The sequence below is a fragment of the Heptranchias perlo genome, chromosome 21 (assembly GCF_035084215.1).
Source record: "Heptranchias perlo isolate sHepPer1 chromosome 21, sHepPer1.hap1, whole genome shotgun sequence".
Lineage (NCBI taxonomy): Eukaryota > Metazoa > Chordata > Chondrichthyes > Hexanchiformes > Hexanchidae > Heptranchias > Heptranchias perlo.
Window position 1 is genome coordinate 36,194,674 of NC_090345.1, and position 17,068 is coordinate 36,211,741.

At 43.2% G+C, this 17,068-nt stretch overlaps 2 protein-coding genes across 3 annotated transcripts in view; both read right to left on the reverse strand.

Annotated features, from left to right (window-relative positions):
* The window catches only part of noc3l (NOC3-like DNA replication regulator), a 63,004-nt gene extending 57,840 nt beyond the window's left edge, over positions 1-5,164 (reverse strand). Inside the window, exon 1 of the mRNA XM_068002468.1 lies at positions 4,369-5,164. Within this exon, the coding sequence (XP_067858569.1) occupies positions 4,369-4,377 (9 nt within the window). The 5' untranslated portion in view covers positions 4,378-5,164. The remainder of the gene's footprint in view (positions 1-4,368) is intronic.
* An 8,571-nt stretch (positions 5,165-13,735) lies between these two features.
* Positions 13,736-17,068, reverse strand: part of tbc1d12b (TBC1 domain family, member 12b) — an 89,919-nt gene continuing 86,586 nt past the window's right edge. For both annotated transcript variants that reach the window (XM_068002469.1, XM_068002470.1), the window contains one exon: positions 13,736-15,609. In XM_068002469.1, coding sequence (XP_067858570.1) covers positions 15,541-15,609 — 69 coding nt within the window. In that variant the 3' untranslated portion in view covers positions 13,736-15,540. The remainder of the gene's footprint in view (positions 15,610-17,068) is intronic.

Here is a 17,068-nt window from a genome sequence, read left to right on the forward strand (position 1 = left end):
CTTTTATAATTTCTAAGACTGTTTTGCATCGGTATATCTTAAGTGTGATGGACTATATCACACTTAAGTCGTAGATAGGGCTTTAAACTAAAAAGGCGGGGGGGGGGGGAAAGGGTTCAGGTGAGGGGAAATTTATAAAACTAAAAAGGAAAGTCAAGGCCATAAAGCAGTGTAGCGATTTGGGTAAAGATAAGAGTGTGACAGGAAGAGACAGAGAATATAACGGTAATAGTGAATACAGTCAAATCAGAGAAAAATAGTAAAAAGTTAAAATTAAAGGCGCTTTATCTGAATGCACGAAGCATTCACAACAAGACAGATGATTTAATGGCACAAATAGAGATAAATGGGTTTGATCTAGTAGCCATTTCTGAGATGCGGTTGCAAGGTTGGGAACTAAATATTCCAGGGTACTTAACTTTTCAAAAAGACAAACAAAATGGAAAAGGAGGTGGGTTGCCCTGATAATAAAGGATGACATAAGGACAGTAGTAAGAAAGGATCTTGGCTCAGATCATCAGGAAGTAGAATCAGTATGGGTGGAGGTAAGAAATAACAAAGGGCAAAAAACACAGGTGGGAGTAGTTTATAGGCTCCGTAACAGTAGTTATACTGTTGGACAGAGTATTAATCAAGAAATAAGAGGAGCTTGTAACAAAGATAATGCAATAATCACGGGGGGACTTTAATCATCATATAGACTGGGCAAATCAAATTGGCAAAAGTAGTTTGGAGGACGAGTTCATAGAATGCATTCGAGACAGTTTCCTAGAACAATACGTGGTGGAACCAACCAGGGAACAGGCTATTTTAGATCTTGTCTTGTGTAATGAGACAGAGTTAATTAGTAATCTCATAGTAAGGGATCCTCTGGGGAAGAGTGATTATTATATGATAGAATTTCACATTGAGTTCGAGAGTGATGTACTTAAGTCTGAAACTAGAGTCTTATATTTAAACAAAGCCAATTACATTAGGTATGAGGGGCGAGTTGGCTAAAGTAGATTGGGAAATTAGATTAAAAGATATGACGGTAGATAAGCAATGGCGAACATTTAAAGAAATATTTCATAATTCTCAACAAATACATATTCCATTGAGAAATAAAAACCCCACGGGAAAAGTGATCCATCCGTGGCTAACTAAAGAAGTTAAGGATAGTATTAGATTAAAAGAAAATGTTGCGAAGAAGAGTAGTAAGCCTGAGGATTGGGAGAGTTTTAGAAACCAGCAAAGGGCGTCCAAAAAATTGATAAAGAGGGAGAAAATAAAAATCAGAGCAAACTAGCAAGAAATATAAAAACAGATTGTAAGAACTTCTACAAGTATGTAAAAAGGAAGAGAGTAGCGAAAGTAAATGTGGCTAAGGCTGAGACAGGAGAAATTATAATGGGGAAAAGGGAAATGACAGACGTTAAACAAATAATTTGTATCTGTCTTCACAGTAGAAGACACAAAAAACATACTGGAAATAATGGGGAATCAAAGGTCTAATGAGAGTAAGGAACCTAAAGTAATTAATATTAGTAAAGGAAAAGTACTGGTGAAATTAATTGGACTAAAAGCAGACAAATCCCCTGGACCCGATGGCCTACATCCTAGGGTTCTAAAAGAGGTGGCTGCAGAGATAGGGGATGCATTGGTTGTGATTTTCTAAAATTGCCTAGATTCTAGAAAAGACTCAATGGATTGGAAGGTAGCAAATGTAACACCGCTATTCAAGAAAGGAGGGAGAGAGAAAACAGGGAACAACAGGCCAGTAAGCCTGACATCAATCGTCGGGAAAATACTGCAATCCATTATTAAGGACGTGGCAACAGGACACTTAGAAAATTATAATATGATTAGGCAGAGTCAACATGGTTTTATGAAAGGGAAATCGTGTTCAACAAATCTATTTTGGGGATGTAACTATCAGGGTAGCTAAATGGGAACCAGTGGAGGTAATATATTTGGATTTTCAAAAGGCATTCGATAAAGTGCCACACGGAAGGTTGTTACACAAGGTAAGGGCTCATGGGGTTGGGGGTAATATATATCAGAATGGATAGAGGATTGGTTAAAGGACAGAAAACAGAGAGTAGGGATAAATGGGTCATTCTCAGGTTGGCAGTCTGTAACTAGTGGGGTGCTGCAAGGAGTGGTGCTTGGGCCTCAGCTATTTATAATCTATGTAGTTTAATGTATTCAAGTTTGCTGACGATACAAAGCTAGGTGGGAAAGTAAGCTGTGAGGAGGACACAAAGAGTCTGCAAATGGATATAGACAAAATAAGTGAGTGGGCAAGAAGGTGGCAGATGGAGTATAATGTGGGGAAATGTGAAGTTATTCACTTTGGTAGAAAGAATAGAAAATCAGAATATTCTTTTAAAGGGTTAGAAACTATCAAATGTTGGAGTTCAGAGGGATTTGGGTGTCCTTGTGCACGAAACACAGAATGTTAACATACAGATACAGCAAGCATTTAGGAAGGCAAATGGTATTTTAGCCTTTATTGCAAGGGGGTTGGAGTACAAGAGTAAGGAAGTCTTGCTGCAATTGTACAGGGCTTTGGCGAGACTACATCTGGAGTACTGTGTACAGTTTTGGTCTCCTTACCCAAGGAAGGACATACTTGCCTTAGAGGTGGTGCAATGAAGGTTCACTAGATTGATTCCTGGAATGAGAGGGTTGTTCTATGAGGAGAGGTTGAGTAGAATAGGCCAATACTCTCTGGAGTTTAGAAGAATGAGAGATGATTTCATTGAAACATATAATATTTTGAGAGGGCTTGACAGGGTAGATGCTGAGAGGCTGTTTCCTCTGGCTGGAGACTCTGGAACTAGGGGCCATAGTCTCAGGATAAGGGGTCGGCCATTTAGAACTGAGATGAGGAGAAATTTCTTCACTTAAGAGGTTGTGAATATTTGGAATTCTCTAACCCAGAGGGCTGTGGATGCTCAGTCGTTGAGTATATTAAAGGCTGAGATCGACAGATTTTTGGACTCTAAAGGAATCAAGGGATATGGGGATCGAGCGGGAAAATGGAGTTGAGGTCAAAGATCAGCCATAATCTTACTGAATGGCGGAGCAAGCTTGAGGGGCCGTAAAGCCAACTCTTGCTCCTATTTCTTGTGTGTGTGTGTGTGTGTGTGTGTGTGTATATACACACATACACTTAAAATTTAGCTGGGGTGCGATGGCCTCTGGGAGATGGGGGTTTCACACAGCTTGCCTTTAGTGTGTTTAGGAGTCAAGATTAGGATCTTATTTCAGAGTTAAACTTCCAGTTTGTGTGTTTATGCACCAGAAACTGCTTCACGTCAACACAAAAATTTGCACAACTACACTCCTTCAAATCACTGCAGATTTGAAATTCCAAAGTTTTCCATCGGTCTCCTGCTCTAACTCAGGAGCCCCCAGGGAAAGAGTAAGCAGCTGATACGGCTGATTACGCCGTCTTCCCTGGGGTTCTGCTAGTCTCCCGCTGAGACGTAGAATCTCCCATGGAATTTTAGGGCCATACAGGCACTGTACGTTTGATGTATAATGTCGTACAGCTCCTGGATGCATTTTCTTTTGTGCAGATAGAGGACATCGTGATCGGCATCGGCGACACACTGCAATTAATCTTACGATTGTGGTGCAAATACGGCAACGAATTCTCCATCATCCAGAAGAAGAGCTGCGGAAACCCCAGGAAAATGGTGTAAATGAACAGTATCAGCCTTGGCTCAGCGGTTGCAGTCATGCCTCTGAGTCAGCAGGTTGTGGGTTCAGGCCCCACTTAAGCACATAATCTAGGCTGATACTCCATTGCAATATTGAGGGAGTACTGCACTGTCGGTGGTACCATCTTTCTGATAAGACGTTGAACCGAGGCCCCCTCTGCCTCACGGGTGGGCATAAAAGATCCCACAGCACTATTTGAGTTCGCCCCAGTGTCCTGGCCAATATTTATCCCTCAACCAAGATCATTAAAAGAGATTATCTGGTCATTGTCACACTGCTGTTTGTGGGACCTTGCTGTGTGCAAATTGGCTACCGCGTTTCCTACATTACAACAGTGACTACACTTCAAAAGTACTTAATTGGGTGAAAGGCGCTACGTAAATTAAATGCCTTTGTCTGGGGTTTCCGTGGCTCTTTCGCCAACATTATTTCGGACAAGCAGGAGACCCACCCCCCCACACCACTGGAAATGTACCCCCGGCAGCTCACCCAGTGATGACCCGGGTGTTACACCCCAAACGTTAACCTGACTGACCTGCTCGGCATTTCCATAACTTTCTGTTTTGAGCCCGTGTGAGCGCAGCTTCACTCGGGGATCGCCGGCTGTCACAGGCCGCTGGAACCTTTACCATCACCGCCCGCCTGACACTCACTTACCGGCCCCATAATGCACCGACTCTCCTCGCTCGACGAGTCTCCAAAGAATTTCAACCTACACCGGAGCACGGAGCTCGGGGTCTGCGGCCTGTGGCGGGGGCCGCTCGGTCACCGCGGCCTGTGCCCGGGGCCGCTCGGTCACTGAAGCTCGGGCTCTGCGGCCTGTGCCCGGGGCCGCTCGGTCACTGAAGCTCGGGGTCTGCGGCCTGTGCCCGGGGCCGCTCGGTCACTGAAGCTCGGGGTCTGCGGCCTGTGCCCGGGGCCGCTCGGTCACTGAAGCTCGGGCTCTGCGGCCTGTGCCCGGGGCCGCTCGGTCACTGAAGCTCGGGATCTGCGGCCTGTGCCCGGGGCCGCTCGGTCACTGAAGCTCGGGGTCTGCGGCCTGTGCCCGGGGCCGCTCGGTCACCGAAGCTCGGGCTCTGCGGCCTGTGCCCGGGGCCGCTCGGTCACTGAAGCTCTGGGTCTGCGGCCTGTGCCCGGGGCCGCTCGGTCACTGAAGCTCGGGGTCTGCGGCCTGTGCCCGGGGCCGCTCGGTCACTGAAGCTCGGGGTCTGCGGCCTGTGCCCGGGGCCGCTCGGTCACTGAAGCTCGGGCTCTGCGGCCTGTGCCCGGGGCCGCTCGGTCACTGAAGCTCGGGGTCTGCGGCCTGTGCCCGGGGCCGCTCGGTCACTGAAGCTCGGGCTCTGCGGCCTGTGCCTCACGCTCACGAGCAGAACGTTCTCCTCTTTTTAAAAACCGAACGGTTTGAAATCAGAGCACGTGCCACTTGATCCATGGAGATACAAACAAGTACAAGCGCCACCAAGAGCGGCGCTATACCGTACACCGCCCCCAGCTCCTGGAGGACTGAATCCATCTCGTTGGAGGACTAACCTGCTCAGGAGCACTGATGGCGTTTCACTGCAAAGTTCAACATGTTAGAACGCTGGAATCTCTTTTAAACAAATCGAAAGAGAGGGAGCCACTATTCAGTCAAAACAGGCCGGATTTTGGAGCATCTAAAAACAAAATACCATCAACTCAGAACAACTTTAAAACTACCTAAAACAAAAAATGACCTCTATTGACTACTTGATCTTCCAGGCGGGCTCCTGGGAAGAGGGATGAAGAAAATCAGAGCTAGTGGTAGATGAGCCTAGAATTTTTAGAATGCGACCAAACGAATTTCAAGGTGATCGACAACAGCCTGTTGGGGTGTTCTGGCAGCAGGATATGGTCTCTGGGAAAAATTCACAAAGGAGGACAGCCTTTTATGCTACTGGATGTCTTAGTATCCAAGCGCCCAAGCACTGGTTTATTTTTGGGTATTCAAGATCTGCTCTCCTTTTACATTTGTAACTCAAAGCTATCACTTTAATTGGAAATGTATTCATACTAGATCATCTCCCATAGCATTACCCACAGAGTCTGGAGCAGTCATGATATTTCACTATTATGAGGATGCTCTGTTTAACTTAGCCTGTGCCTTTAAGGGCACTGTTTAAGTACTCCTTGTAGAGAAGTGGTCCAGGGAACCATAGCTTCTTGTCACTTATGATAGATTGCAGAATTGTCTTTTTTCATGACGAGACTCTATACTTAATAAAATAATTAAGAATCTATTACATGTCAATTCTGGATGAGTATAATGACTCCTGCAAGCGTCATTTTGAGGGGAAATTCTGTTGCCTTGATTTCTCTGTATTGGAGGAAATCCACAGTGCTGGCTGTTATGCAGATTGCCACTTCAAGGTGGATACATCAGACCTGTCCAGGTCAAGGGTGTCAAACTCAATGTAGATAGTGGGCCTGATGCAACATCCTGGCACTTGGCATAGGCAACATTCAGCAAAAGTCATTTGGACACTGGGATACAAGATCGGTATTAATTTCACCCATTTTTTGGACGCAAGGTCCTGCACCTAAACTGTGCCGCCACCATATTGGTCCTGACTTTTTTTTTTAAAAAGGTGTACCCAATGGCTGCCTGAAATCAGTGTTAGATCAGTTTTATTATACAAAGGGCCCTGTGTTTCACAGCCCCTTTGCAAAATGTTTGTACAGAACATGACCGGACAGATGGTCTGAGAAAGCAGGGCAAAGACCAAGGGAAGTCTAGATTAAACTGCATTTATTTCAATGCAAGAAGTCTGATGGGCAAGGCAGATGAACTCAGGGCATGGATGGGTACATGGGACTGGGATGTTATAGCTATTACTGAAACATGGCTAAGGGAGGGGCAGGACTGGCAGCTCAATGTTCCAGGGTACAGATGCTATAGGAAAGATAGAGCAGGAGGTAAGAGAGGAGGGGGAGTTGCGTTCTTGATTAGGGAGAACATCACGGCAGTAGTGAGAGGGGATATATCCGAGGGTTCGCCCACTGAGTCCATATGGGTAGAACTGAAAAATAAGAAGGGAGAGATCACTTTGATAGGATTGTACTACAGACCCCCAAATAGTCAACGGGAAATTGAGGAGCAAATATGTAAGGAGATTACAGACAGCTGCAAGAAAAATAGGGTGGTAATAGTAGGGGACTTTAACTTTCCCAACATTGACTGGGACAGCCATAGCATTAGGGGCTTGGATGGAGAGAAATTTGTTGAGTGTATTCAGGAGGAATTTCTCATTCAGTATGTGGATGGCCCGACTAGAGAGGGGGCAAAACTTGACCTCCTCTTGGGAAATAAGGAAGGGCAGGTGACAGAAGTGTTAGTGAGGGATCACTTTGGGACCAGTGATCATAATTCCATTAGTTTTAAGATAGCTATGGAGAAGGATAGGTCTGGCCCAAAAGTTAAAATTCTAAATTGGGGAAAGGCCAATTTTGATGGTATTAGACAGGAACTTTCAGAAGTTGATTGGGAGAGTCTGTTGGCAGGCAAAGGGACGTCTGGTAAGTGGGAGGCTTTCAAAAGTGTGTTAACCAGGGTTCAGGGTAAGCACATTCCTTATAAAGTGAAGGGCAAGGCTGGTAGAAGTAGGGAACCTTGGATGACTCGGGAGATTGAGGCACTAGTCAAAAATAAGAAGGAGGCATATGACATGCATAGGCAGCTGGGATCAAGTGGATCCCTTGAAGAGTATAGGAGATTGCCGGAGTAGAGTTAAGAGAGAAATCAGGAGGGCAAAAAGGGGATATGAGATTGCTTTGGCAGATAAGGCAAAGGAGAATCCAAAGAGCTTCTACAAATACATAAAGGGCAAAAGAGTAACCAGGCAGAGAGTACGGCCTCTTAAGGATCAACAAGGTCATCTATGTGCGGAACCACAAGAGATGGGTGAGATCCTGAATGAATATTTCACATCGGTATTTACGGTTGAGAAAGGCATGGATGTTAGGGAACTTGGGGAAATAAATAGTGATGTCTTGAGGAGTGTACATATTACAGAGAGGGAGGTGCTGGAAGTCTTAACGCGCATCAAGGTAGATAAATCTCCGGGACCTGATGAAATGTATCCCAGGACGTCATGGGAGGTTAGGGAGGAAATTGCGGGTCCTCTAGCAGAGATATTTGAATCATCCACCGCTACAGGTGAGGTGCCTGAAGATTGGAGGGTAGCAAATGTTGTGCCTTTGTTTAAGAAGGGCGGCAGGGAAAAGCCTGGGAACTACAGACCAGTGAGCCTGACATCTGTAGTGGGTAAGTTGTTAGAGGGTATTCTGAGGGACAGAATCTACAGGCATTTGGAGAGGCAGGGACTAATTAGGAACAGTCAGCATGGTTTTGTGAGAGGAAAATCATGTCTCACGAATTTGATTGAGTTTTTTTGAAGGGGTAACCAAGAAGATAGATGAGGGCTGTGCAGTAGACGTGGTCTACATGGACTTCAGCAAAGCATTTGACAAGGTACCGCATGGTAGGTTGTTACATAAGGTTAAATCTCATGGGATCCAAGGTGAGGTAGCCAATTGGATACAAAATTGGCTTGACGACAGAAGACAGAGGGTGGTTGTCGAGGGTTGTTTTTCAAACTGGATGCCTGTGTCCAGCGGTGTGCCTCAGGGATCGGTGCTGGGTCCGCTGTTATTTGTTATTTATATTAATGATTTGGATGAGAATTTAGGAGGCATGGTTAGTAAGTTTGCAGATGACACCAAGATTGGTGGCATTGTGGACAGTGAAAAAGGTTATCTAGGATTGCAACGGGATCTTGATAAATTGGGCCAGTGGGCCGATGAATGGCAGATGGAGTTTAATGGTAGATCGAATCGGGCCAGGACCTACTCCGTTAATGGTAGGGCGTTGGGGAGAGTTATAGAACAAAGAGATCTAGGAGTACAGATTCATAGCTCCTTGAAAGTGGAGTCACAGGTGGATAGGGTGGTGAAGAAGGCATTCAGCATGCTTGGTTTCATTGGTCAGAACATTGAATGCAGGAGTTGGGATGTCTTGTTGAAGTTGTACAGGGCATTGGTGAGGCCACACTTGGAGTACTGTGTACAGTTCTGGTCACCCTATTATAGAAAGGATATTATTAAACTAGAAAGAGTGCAGAAAAGATTTACTAGGATGCTACCGGGACTTGATGGTTTGACTTACAGGGAGAGGTTAGACAGACTGGGACTTTATTCCCTGGAGAGTAGGAGGTTAAGGGGTGATCTTATAGAAGTCTATAAAATAATGAGGGGCATAGATAAGGTCGATAGTCAAAATCTTTTCCCAAAGGTAGGGGAGTCTATAACGAGGGGGCACAGATTTAAGGTGAGAGGGGAGAGATACAAAAGGATCCAGAGGGGCAATTTTTTCACTCAAAGGGTGGTGAGTGTCTGGAACGAGCTGCCAGAGGCAGTAGTAGAGGCGGGTACAATTTTGTCTTTTAAAAAGCATTTGGACAGTTACATGGGGAAGATGGGTATCGAGGGATATGGGCCAAGTGCAGGCAATTGGGACTAGCTTAGTGGTATAAACTGGGCGACATGGACATGTTGGGCCGAAGGGCCTGTTTCCATGTTGTAACTTCTATGATTCTATGATTCTATAAGTGAAGCATGCGCTGTGCAAGCTCCAACTAGTTTTTCCTAGTTCTACAGCGGGTTAAACAGCGGTAAAAGGGACCGCTAGAAGCCACTGAAGAAATGGTAGGGAAAGTTTTTTTTAAAAAAACTTCCCTTTCTGTAGAACCGGGAGCTGCAGGAGTGCTCCTCCCAGCTTCACAGCACGACTATGTGCCATTGCCGGCCCGCATTTTCCTCCACCACCACCTTGCAGCAGTGCCGCAGGCCCAAATTTGATCTCCCAACATCGGTTGTTTCTGCTTCTGGAGGCCTGACCGACGCCGGCGGCTCACCACTATTATTAAAGCGAGGCCCAATTTCGGATGAGCCTCGGGCCCCGGCTTCTGGCGCACACTTAAGTTTCCACCCCCACTATTTCTGCAGCTCATAGCAAGCAGTTCTTCAAAAATTCTCCCTCAGAAAATGGTTTCGATGACAGCTATTTTATGGGCAATCACATAGCGTGTCTCAACAGCAGTATCACTTACATGGCAAGCATTAGCAAACAATGATCGCTGCTTTTTAAATGATGATGCTAACTCTGAAAATTTATCTTTACATAACTGTGTACAAATCATATTACTCACCCTGGTTTGCTTCATGGCATGTTCACAGGTTTAATTGTTTCACCACCACTACCTGTTGCTTACAAATCAAACACATGGCCTTTCCATTCATACCCACAAAATTACAAAATTAATTTCATAATTCATGTGAATGTTCTGGTAATTTACCTAATTGGTGCAGAGTATGTTCTGGGATACAAACTCCAGTTTAAGAGGGGGTGTACTAAAAGTTACAGCAAAGCCTATTGTTAGAGCTTAATAAACAATTGTTTTTGTTTTTGAAAAAAAGTCAGACTTTGTTTCGTAACAAAGGCACCGAAGCGGTTAGTAATTGTTTTTCTCAAGTGAATCGGTTGCACGGGTTCGGATGAGGAAAAATAACTTTAAATTAAAATATTGGATTGTTAGATTTATCATTAGTAAGGTAAATGGTGGAAATAAGCATATCATTGGATTTAGGCATGAACATACCTGCCTCTCCAAGATTTATGGATTTGCATCATTAAAATCCCAGCCACCGGGACAGTCTCTCCCTCCAATCCCATCTTTCAGTTGTTCCCCTTTGTCAGACCCTCCCATCAGTCATAAAGTCATAATTGTGTAATTATAACAAAATCACATAAGTGCATTTTTCTTTTGAACTACAGAATGCAACTCCAGCATTTTGTATATTCATTATTTGTTGAGTTTTCTGCTTTCATCTCTCTGGATTCTATTTCAAAGAGTAGGCTTATTGGGCTACTAGGCCCAAGTTACTTTAGCTTAGCCTGATCTGGACGGTCTTAACAAACTTACCTTTTCCTTATCTTACTGCTCCAAATCAAACAAAATGGGCAAGTGCCTAGGAGTGTAGTGTGTTGCTACTTTGATGTTCTGTACAATATGTACTGTAGAATCCAGACTTATCATCACCTATTCCAAAAATAACTTACACCTGGACCTAACAAGACAATATCCCAGAACCAAGGCTAATTTGACTTTCTAAGCAGGCTATGCAGGATTGACGCACACAAGAGATAAATAACCAAATTCATTCACATTACATTTTTGAAAGACATGCAATCCATCTTGCTATCATTCCAAACATTTGACAAAAGAATACATGGAGGAGTGAAATGCTCTTCAAAAGATGATTACAAATGTATTACTCAAAAATAATTTAGAAAAATAATTGCTGCTGCCTGAACAGCCAATCTCCCCCTCAAATCTCATTGTTCAGCTGTTCCCCTCGCTCCTGATTGAAGCTTGAGCTACAAACTCTGCAAAACCCTGGGCGAAGAGCCAACAGGTGAGACGGGGAGTCAGGCTCGGGGTTGTTTATGGGGTTTGTTGCAGAGAGAACAGGGCTGCGGCTGTAGTGATTGGCGCTTGCGATATAAATTTAGGGTGTGCAGCTCCCCGTGGGCAGTAAGCATCCCTCAGTCTCCGTCTCATTGTTCCCCATTCATCCACCAGTGGAAACAATCTTTCATTGTTTACCCACAGTGAAGTCCCCAGGTTTCACTCACCCCTTTACTGACTGCTCCTCTCTTGGCACCACTGCCACTCACCATGTTGCTGCTGCTGCTGCTCCTATCTCTGCAAGAAATGCTGGGCCCCATGCTCATCCTACCTCATTTCTCTCTTCCCCCCCACCCCCGAGTCCCAATCTCCTGACCCCTAGTCTCTGTTCACCCTTTACAAGTCAAGCCCAGCCCAACACCTCTCCCCTCCATCAGTCGGCTCTGTTTCCAGTCACCCTTAAGTGGGTGTTGGTCACTGCTGTGGTGCAAAATTTAAAAGGCGCAGTTCTCCCAGGCTGTTCGCAGTGCTCAGGAGATTGATGTCCCATTCCAGGATACTCAGCAACCCTAAGCACAGCCAGATGAAACTGTTCCACAGGCCATACATTTGACACCCCTGGTCTAGGTGGGCTGCTTAAATGATTGTTAGATTCAAGGTTCCCCCGATGTTGGAAACAGTTAATATCGATTACTGGGCTGCGAAAAATAGACAGGAGCTAACTGTTCAGCCCACCAAAGTTGCTTGGTTTACACACGTGAAACAACTCATGCAGACTGTGCCTAACAACACTATTTTAATTGATATAACTATTCTGAAGCTATCCCCTTTTGATCTATCTTGGTGCCAGTTTGGACTTCATAGCAATGAAGGGATATAAATGTCCAGTGTCTTTGCTGAATGACCATTTCACAAAGTGGTTGAATGAGCTAGGGTTAATGGGAACACAGGAAATATCTAAACTGACATTGAAATTTTCCCTCATAGATGTGTTCCAAGTTACTAGAATTCTTAGTTTTGAGTTGAGAATTGGATTAAAAATGCAGATGATAAATCAAGAATAATTCTACTGCATTTAGCGAAATCTGCTGTGTTTGCACTTGCTTTGGTTTAATTTTAATATGTAATAACTTGATTCGTAGTTTATAGCCTGAAATATATGATCCCTTAGTGTTATTTGTCCCTCAGATGGAGAGATTGAGAGTACAAAGCATTTCACACCATTTCCAATAAGCCTAACAGCAGCATAAGGGATTTATTGTTCATCCTGGCACATTACCTCCCAGATTACTGTGAGCACAAAATCATGTTTTGACTCAAAGGAAGTGTACATCCATGGAGATGGTCCTTTTTGCTGGGCACTAGATAAAGTTCTCTGTTGAGAGTCTGATTCACAATAATTATAACTGCCTGTAAATATCTGACTTTGGGTCAGAAGAATCCAGCATAAAATGCCTGCCTTTTTAAAAAAATCACTTTACACCTGTAATAGAGTATAACAGTTTGAAATGCATTCTCTGGAGTTTGACATACATGCTATATTCATCTATATTAAAGGGCAGATTTTCCTGCATTGCCATTGGACAGGAGGGCTGAGATTTCCTGACCCTGGCCATTTACATGATTCGGCGGCACCCCTGCAGCAAGGTCTTGCACCAGTAGAAGGGCCGGAAAAGTCAGGGGTAGCTGCAGGATGTTTAGGCCTCTGAGATCAGGACCTTATGGCTGTTACCTCCAATTTTGTAGGAGAGCCTTTTCATGTTTCAGCCTAGTGAACTGATGCCCCTCCCCAACAGGCTGTGCCAGAGTGTCAGAATGCAGATTTGTATCTCATTTGAGCTTTGCCATTAGGTGCATAAATGAAGATCTAGGGCTACCCCACAGGGAGAGGCATTCCCAAGACAAGTCATTCCAAGTCTGCCTGCTAGTGGCCAGCTGAACAGCCGGATTGCCATAGATCTGCCACCAGGTCACCTTCCAGCCACCTTGGCTGCCAAGCTGGAGTGGCCAGGGAGACCCAAACAGCATATAAAAAAAAATGGAAGTAAATAACTAAAATTCATGGAACCTCCTTTCATTAGACAAGAGTTATGTTAATATCCAAATCAATGGAAATTCAAAGCTAACAATGTGCTTAACACCAGCTGTTAGCTATTGAAGAAACGTTCAGAGTCTCAGGCTCTTAATATGACACTATTCAGTATGCTAGGAAGTTCTGCAGAAGGTGGAAAAAACAAGGGAGGAAGATACACTAAGGAAATATCATTTTACTTGCTTTTATTGGTGTTTGATGGCAACAACCTAATTTTGTGGAAAATATTAAAAATCAGCCCCACACAAAAAAAATGGACAGGGGGAGGAAGGTGGGCAAGAAATGCCAACGTTTTGTCTGTATGAGGGAATGACAACTGCATCTTGTCGCTTACTGCCTCACAGAACCAACTGTTGAACACTTATCCATGTGATGCTACAAGTCCTATTTGAAGAACACCAAATAGGATTACCCTACTGAAAGCCACGCAAATCAGAAAAAGCACACATTTGAAGGCACTTGACTTCATACTTTATTTACATGTGAAACTGGAGTCTAGTGGTATTAGCTGTGGACTGTTTCCCTTCTATTTACAATTAATTTGCATATACATTACACCTGTAGTCAGTACGAAATCTGTACAATAGAAAGCAAGATAAAGAATTTCATTCAACTAAATGAAAGGATACATAAATAAAAAAATCTTACAATTCAAACAAAGTATTTTGCACTCTCTAGTACACTATTGTTTATGTAACATGCCAATTCCTTTAATAGAGATTTCAAAACACACTAGTAGGTAAAAATTCCTACACTTCATATTTTTATACTCCAGTAAGATAATTTTCAATACAGGCAATACAGGAACTGGTTTTGCTAAGAATACAAGAAAATAAAGTACAAATCCTTGCAAATAAAAAAGAAACAGAAAAGTGTAAGAAAGTATACTTTGTAATTTGAACACGAGACAAATCTCAAATTTACACAAACATCCGTCACAACACTCACTGCAGAAATTACAAGTCAGGTTAGAAAAAAGCCTGATAATTAGTCCTCTGCCCTTTTGTGATTACTGCCAAATAATCTCACTATCTTTCCATTGTGAGCAGACAACAGCCCTGAGCAATGTAATGTAGTACTCATTGCTACAGCTTGTAGCTGTCATCAGTTTCCATCACCTGATTTGAAATAAAGGTTACTGAATGTTATCATGGTTACATTCCAAGACTTGTGCAAAGCACTGTGCCATTTTGGAGTTTTCTGTATTGCACATCATAAAACATACACAGTTACTAAAGTCAAGCCCACAGCACCTGTCTGAGGACGATCACAAAGGCTTCATCAGCTGAGACACACTGACTTTTAACTGTAGTAGTACAATATTTGGAAGTTTCTAAACTTGGACGTTTCACAGTTCTACCATTCTGTTTGCAGTTCACCCCTAGGCCTGGAAATGATACAACACCCCTATTTCTATTGTTGAAAGCACCAGAAAAGCAGCTAATTACTGAAATGAAGGTCAATAAAAATATTTGTAGTACAGTTCAGTAATTGAATAAAAAATGCCACAGTTCAGTAATTGAATAAAAAAGATCCTTCTCAGGTTTGCAAGGAACAGGAAATGCCTGGAAATATTAAAGAGGGTGTTGTGGAATATTTCAAAACCAAGCACATGTAGGTTGCTAACAGGAATGGTGGTTCTGTAAAGCAGAACAGTACTGGTTTTGATGCTCTCTCAGCCTTTGTCTTTTACTTCAGAACCTTAGAAAGCAAAATGACCGCATTAAAAAGTAAAAACCAGCTATTTCCCAAACAGGACTATCACTAAAAAGCTACACATAATGGAGGAAAGTAATTCAAAATCCATTTGGTCCACATCAGGTAGTTTCTGAGAATCAGCTGGCTTTGGAGGTATTCTGTGCACCTGAAACGTGGTACAGCAAGGTGGTTGGTCGATAAGTGCTCAGAAATTTTACATCAGTTTTCAATCAGCTAATAAATGCAGAATAAACTACTTTGCACAGGACTCTATTTTTCCTTTAATACTGACACTAGTGTAAACATTTCTTCATTTTGTTGGACGCAAGCCACAAAAGGATCAACTGCACTATAACTCTCTTCCCATCAACGGGATAACATACACAGATCTTTGGGTCATTCGCAGTCCAACAATTTTCAGTTCTTTTAACTCCAACAGACATCAATTTTAAATAGATGCACTGAAGAAATTTACATATAGTATTGCTACACCATTAATTCTAATAAACTCCTGCTCACTGACTGTCGCAAACATCAAAGGTCCTCAAAGGAATATTAACTTTTCAGGGCAGGGCTGTGATTTTTCTCAACTTCCTTGTTATCCTTCATCAGTGAAGCAAACACCTGCAGGTTATAAAAAGGAAAGAATGAGGCTTTTTGTACAAATGACCTAAAACTCAGTCCAATTTACAAATTAACTCGAGAATGGAGCTGCACTGCAGCATTAATAGTTACTGTAATTACATACTTATGGAGTCAAACAGCAGATAAAACCCCTCAGTCCTGAACCCAGCAGACTCCAAAATCCCTCGGTCCTGAACCCAGCAGACTCCAAAACAATAGTGAACTTAATGAGAATAGTTTACTCCATGCCAGAGTCTACCCTGGAGAGTATGGGAGAGATGTATCATGTAAAGGACAGAGTAGCATCACAAGAATTGCTAGTGCTTAAACCAGGCTACCAATGTTAATGGCAGGAACACAGCTGCACTTCAACATTCTGCATCAATCCAAAATCCAGATGGAGGGCCAGCAGCAAAGCTTCACACATTGCTCCTCTAATCTGTTAAACACTCTCATAACTACTGGAGGATGGGAGGAAGGGGGAAAGATACATCTCCCAGTGGTAGTATCCCTCTGGGTGCTGGAATGTCCATTCACCTGCATCATGAGCAGAGATCATTTCCAACTTGTCAGATAGTACTCCAGCACTAACTGATAAGTTTTTCTGCCCTCTTAGCAACCAGTGCCAATTTTGCAAAACCCTTTCCCTCATCATATTTGCCTTTGACTTTGAAGTGTTATAGTTCACAAAATAAAATAAATAATTCTGGTTTCTTCTGGCCAGCTGCTATCTAATTCCTGTGGCTGTTTCACACATTTTTAGAGATGATTAATTTTTTATAGTAGAACACTCTACACAAACATTAGCTTTCCATGATCAGTAACAGAATTTAAAAAACAGTTTTCTTTACAGGTTGAACTGTTGGTGCCAATAAATTTCTATTATAAACAACTTTAAATTAAAAAGCAAACTATATTAAATCACAACCAGTACACTACTTTCACATCAAAAGCAAAACATTGCAGATGCAGGAAATATGAAATAAAAACAGAAAATGCTGGAAACATTCAGCAGGTCAGGCAGCATCTGTGGATAGGGAAACAGTGTTAACATTTCAGGTCTATGACCTTTCATCAGAACTGGAAGATATTAGAGATGAACAGCTTTAAAGCAAGAGCGGTATTTTCGGACCATAAAAGTAATCAATTAACAGCGCAACCTCGCTGTCCTATTCCACCCCGAGGTGAGCTTCCAAGTCCATACCCTCTCCATCACGAAGACTGCCTACTTCTCCCTCCATAACATTGCCTGTCTCTGCCCCAGCCCATCTGCAGCTGAGATCCTCATCTTTGCTTTTGTTAGCTCCAGAGTCAATTATTCCAATGGTCTCCTGGCCAGCCTCCTATCTTCCACCCTCTGTAAACTTCAGCTCATCCAAAACTCTGCTACCCTTATCCTAACTTGCACGAAGTTCTGCTCATCCATCACCCATGCTCGCGAACCTACATTGGATCCCAG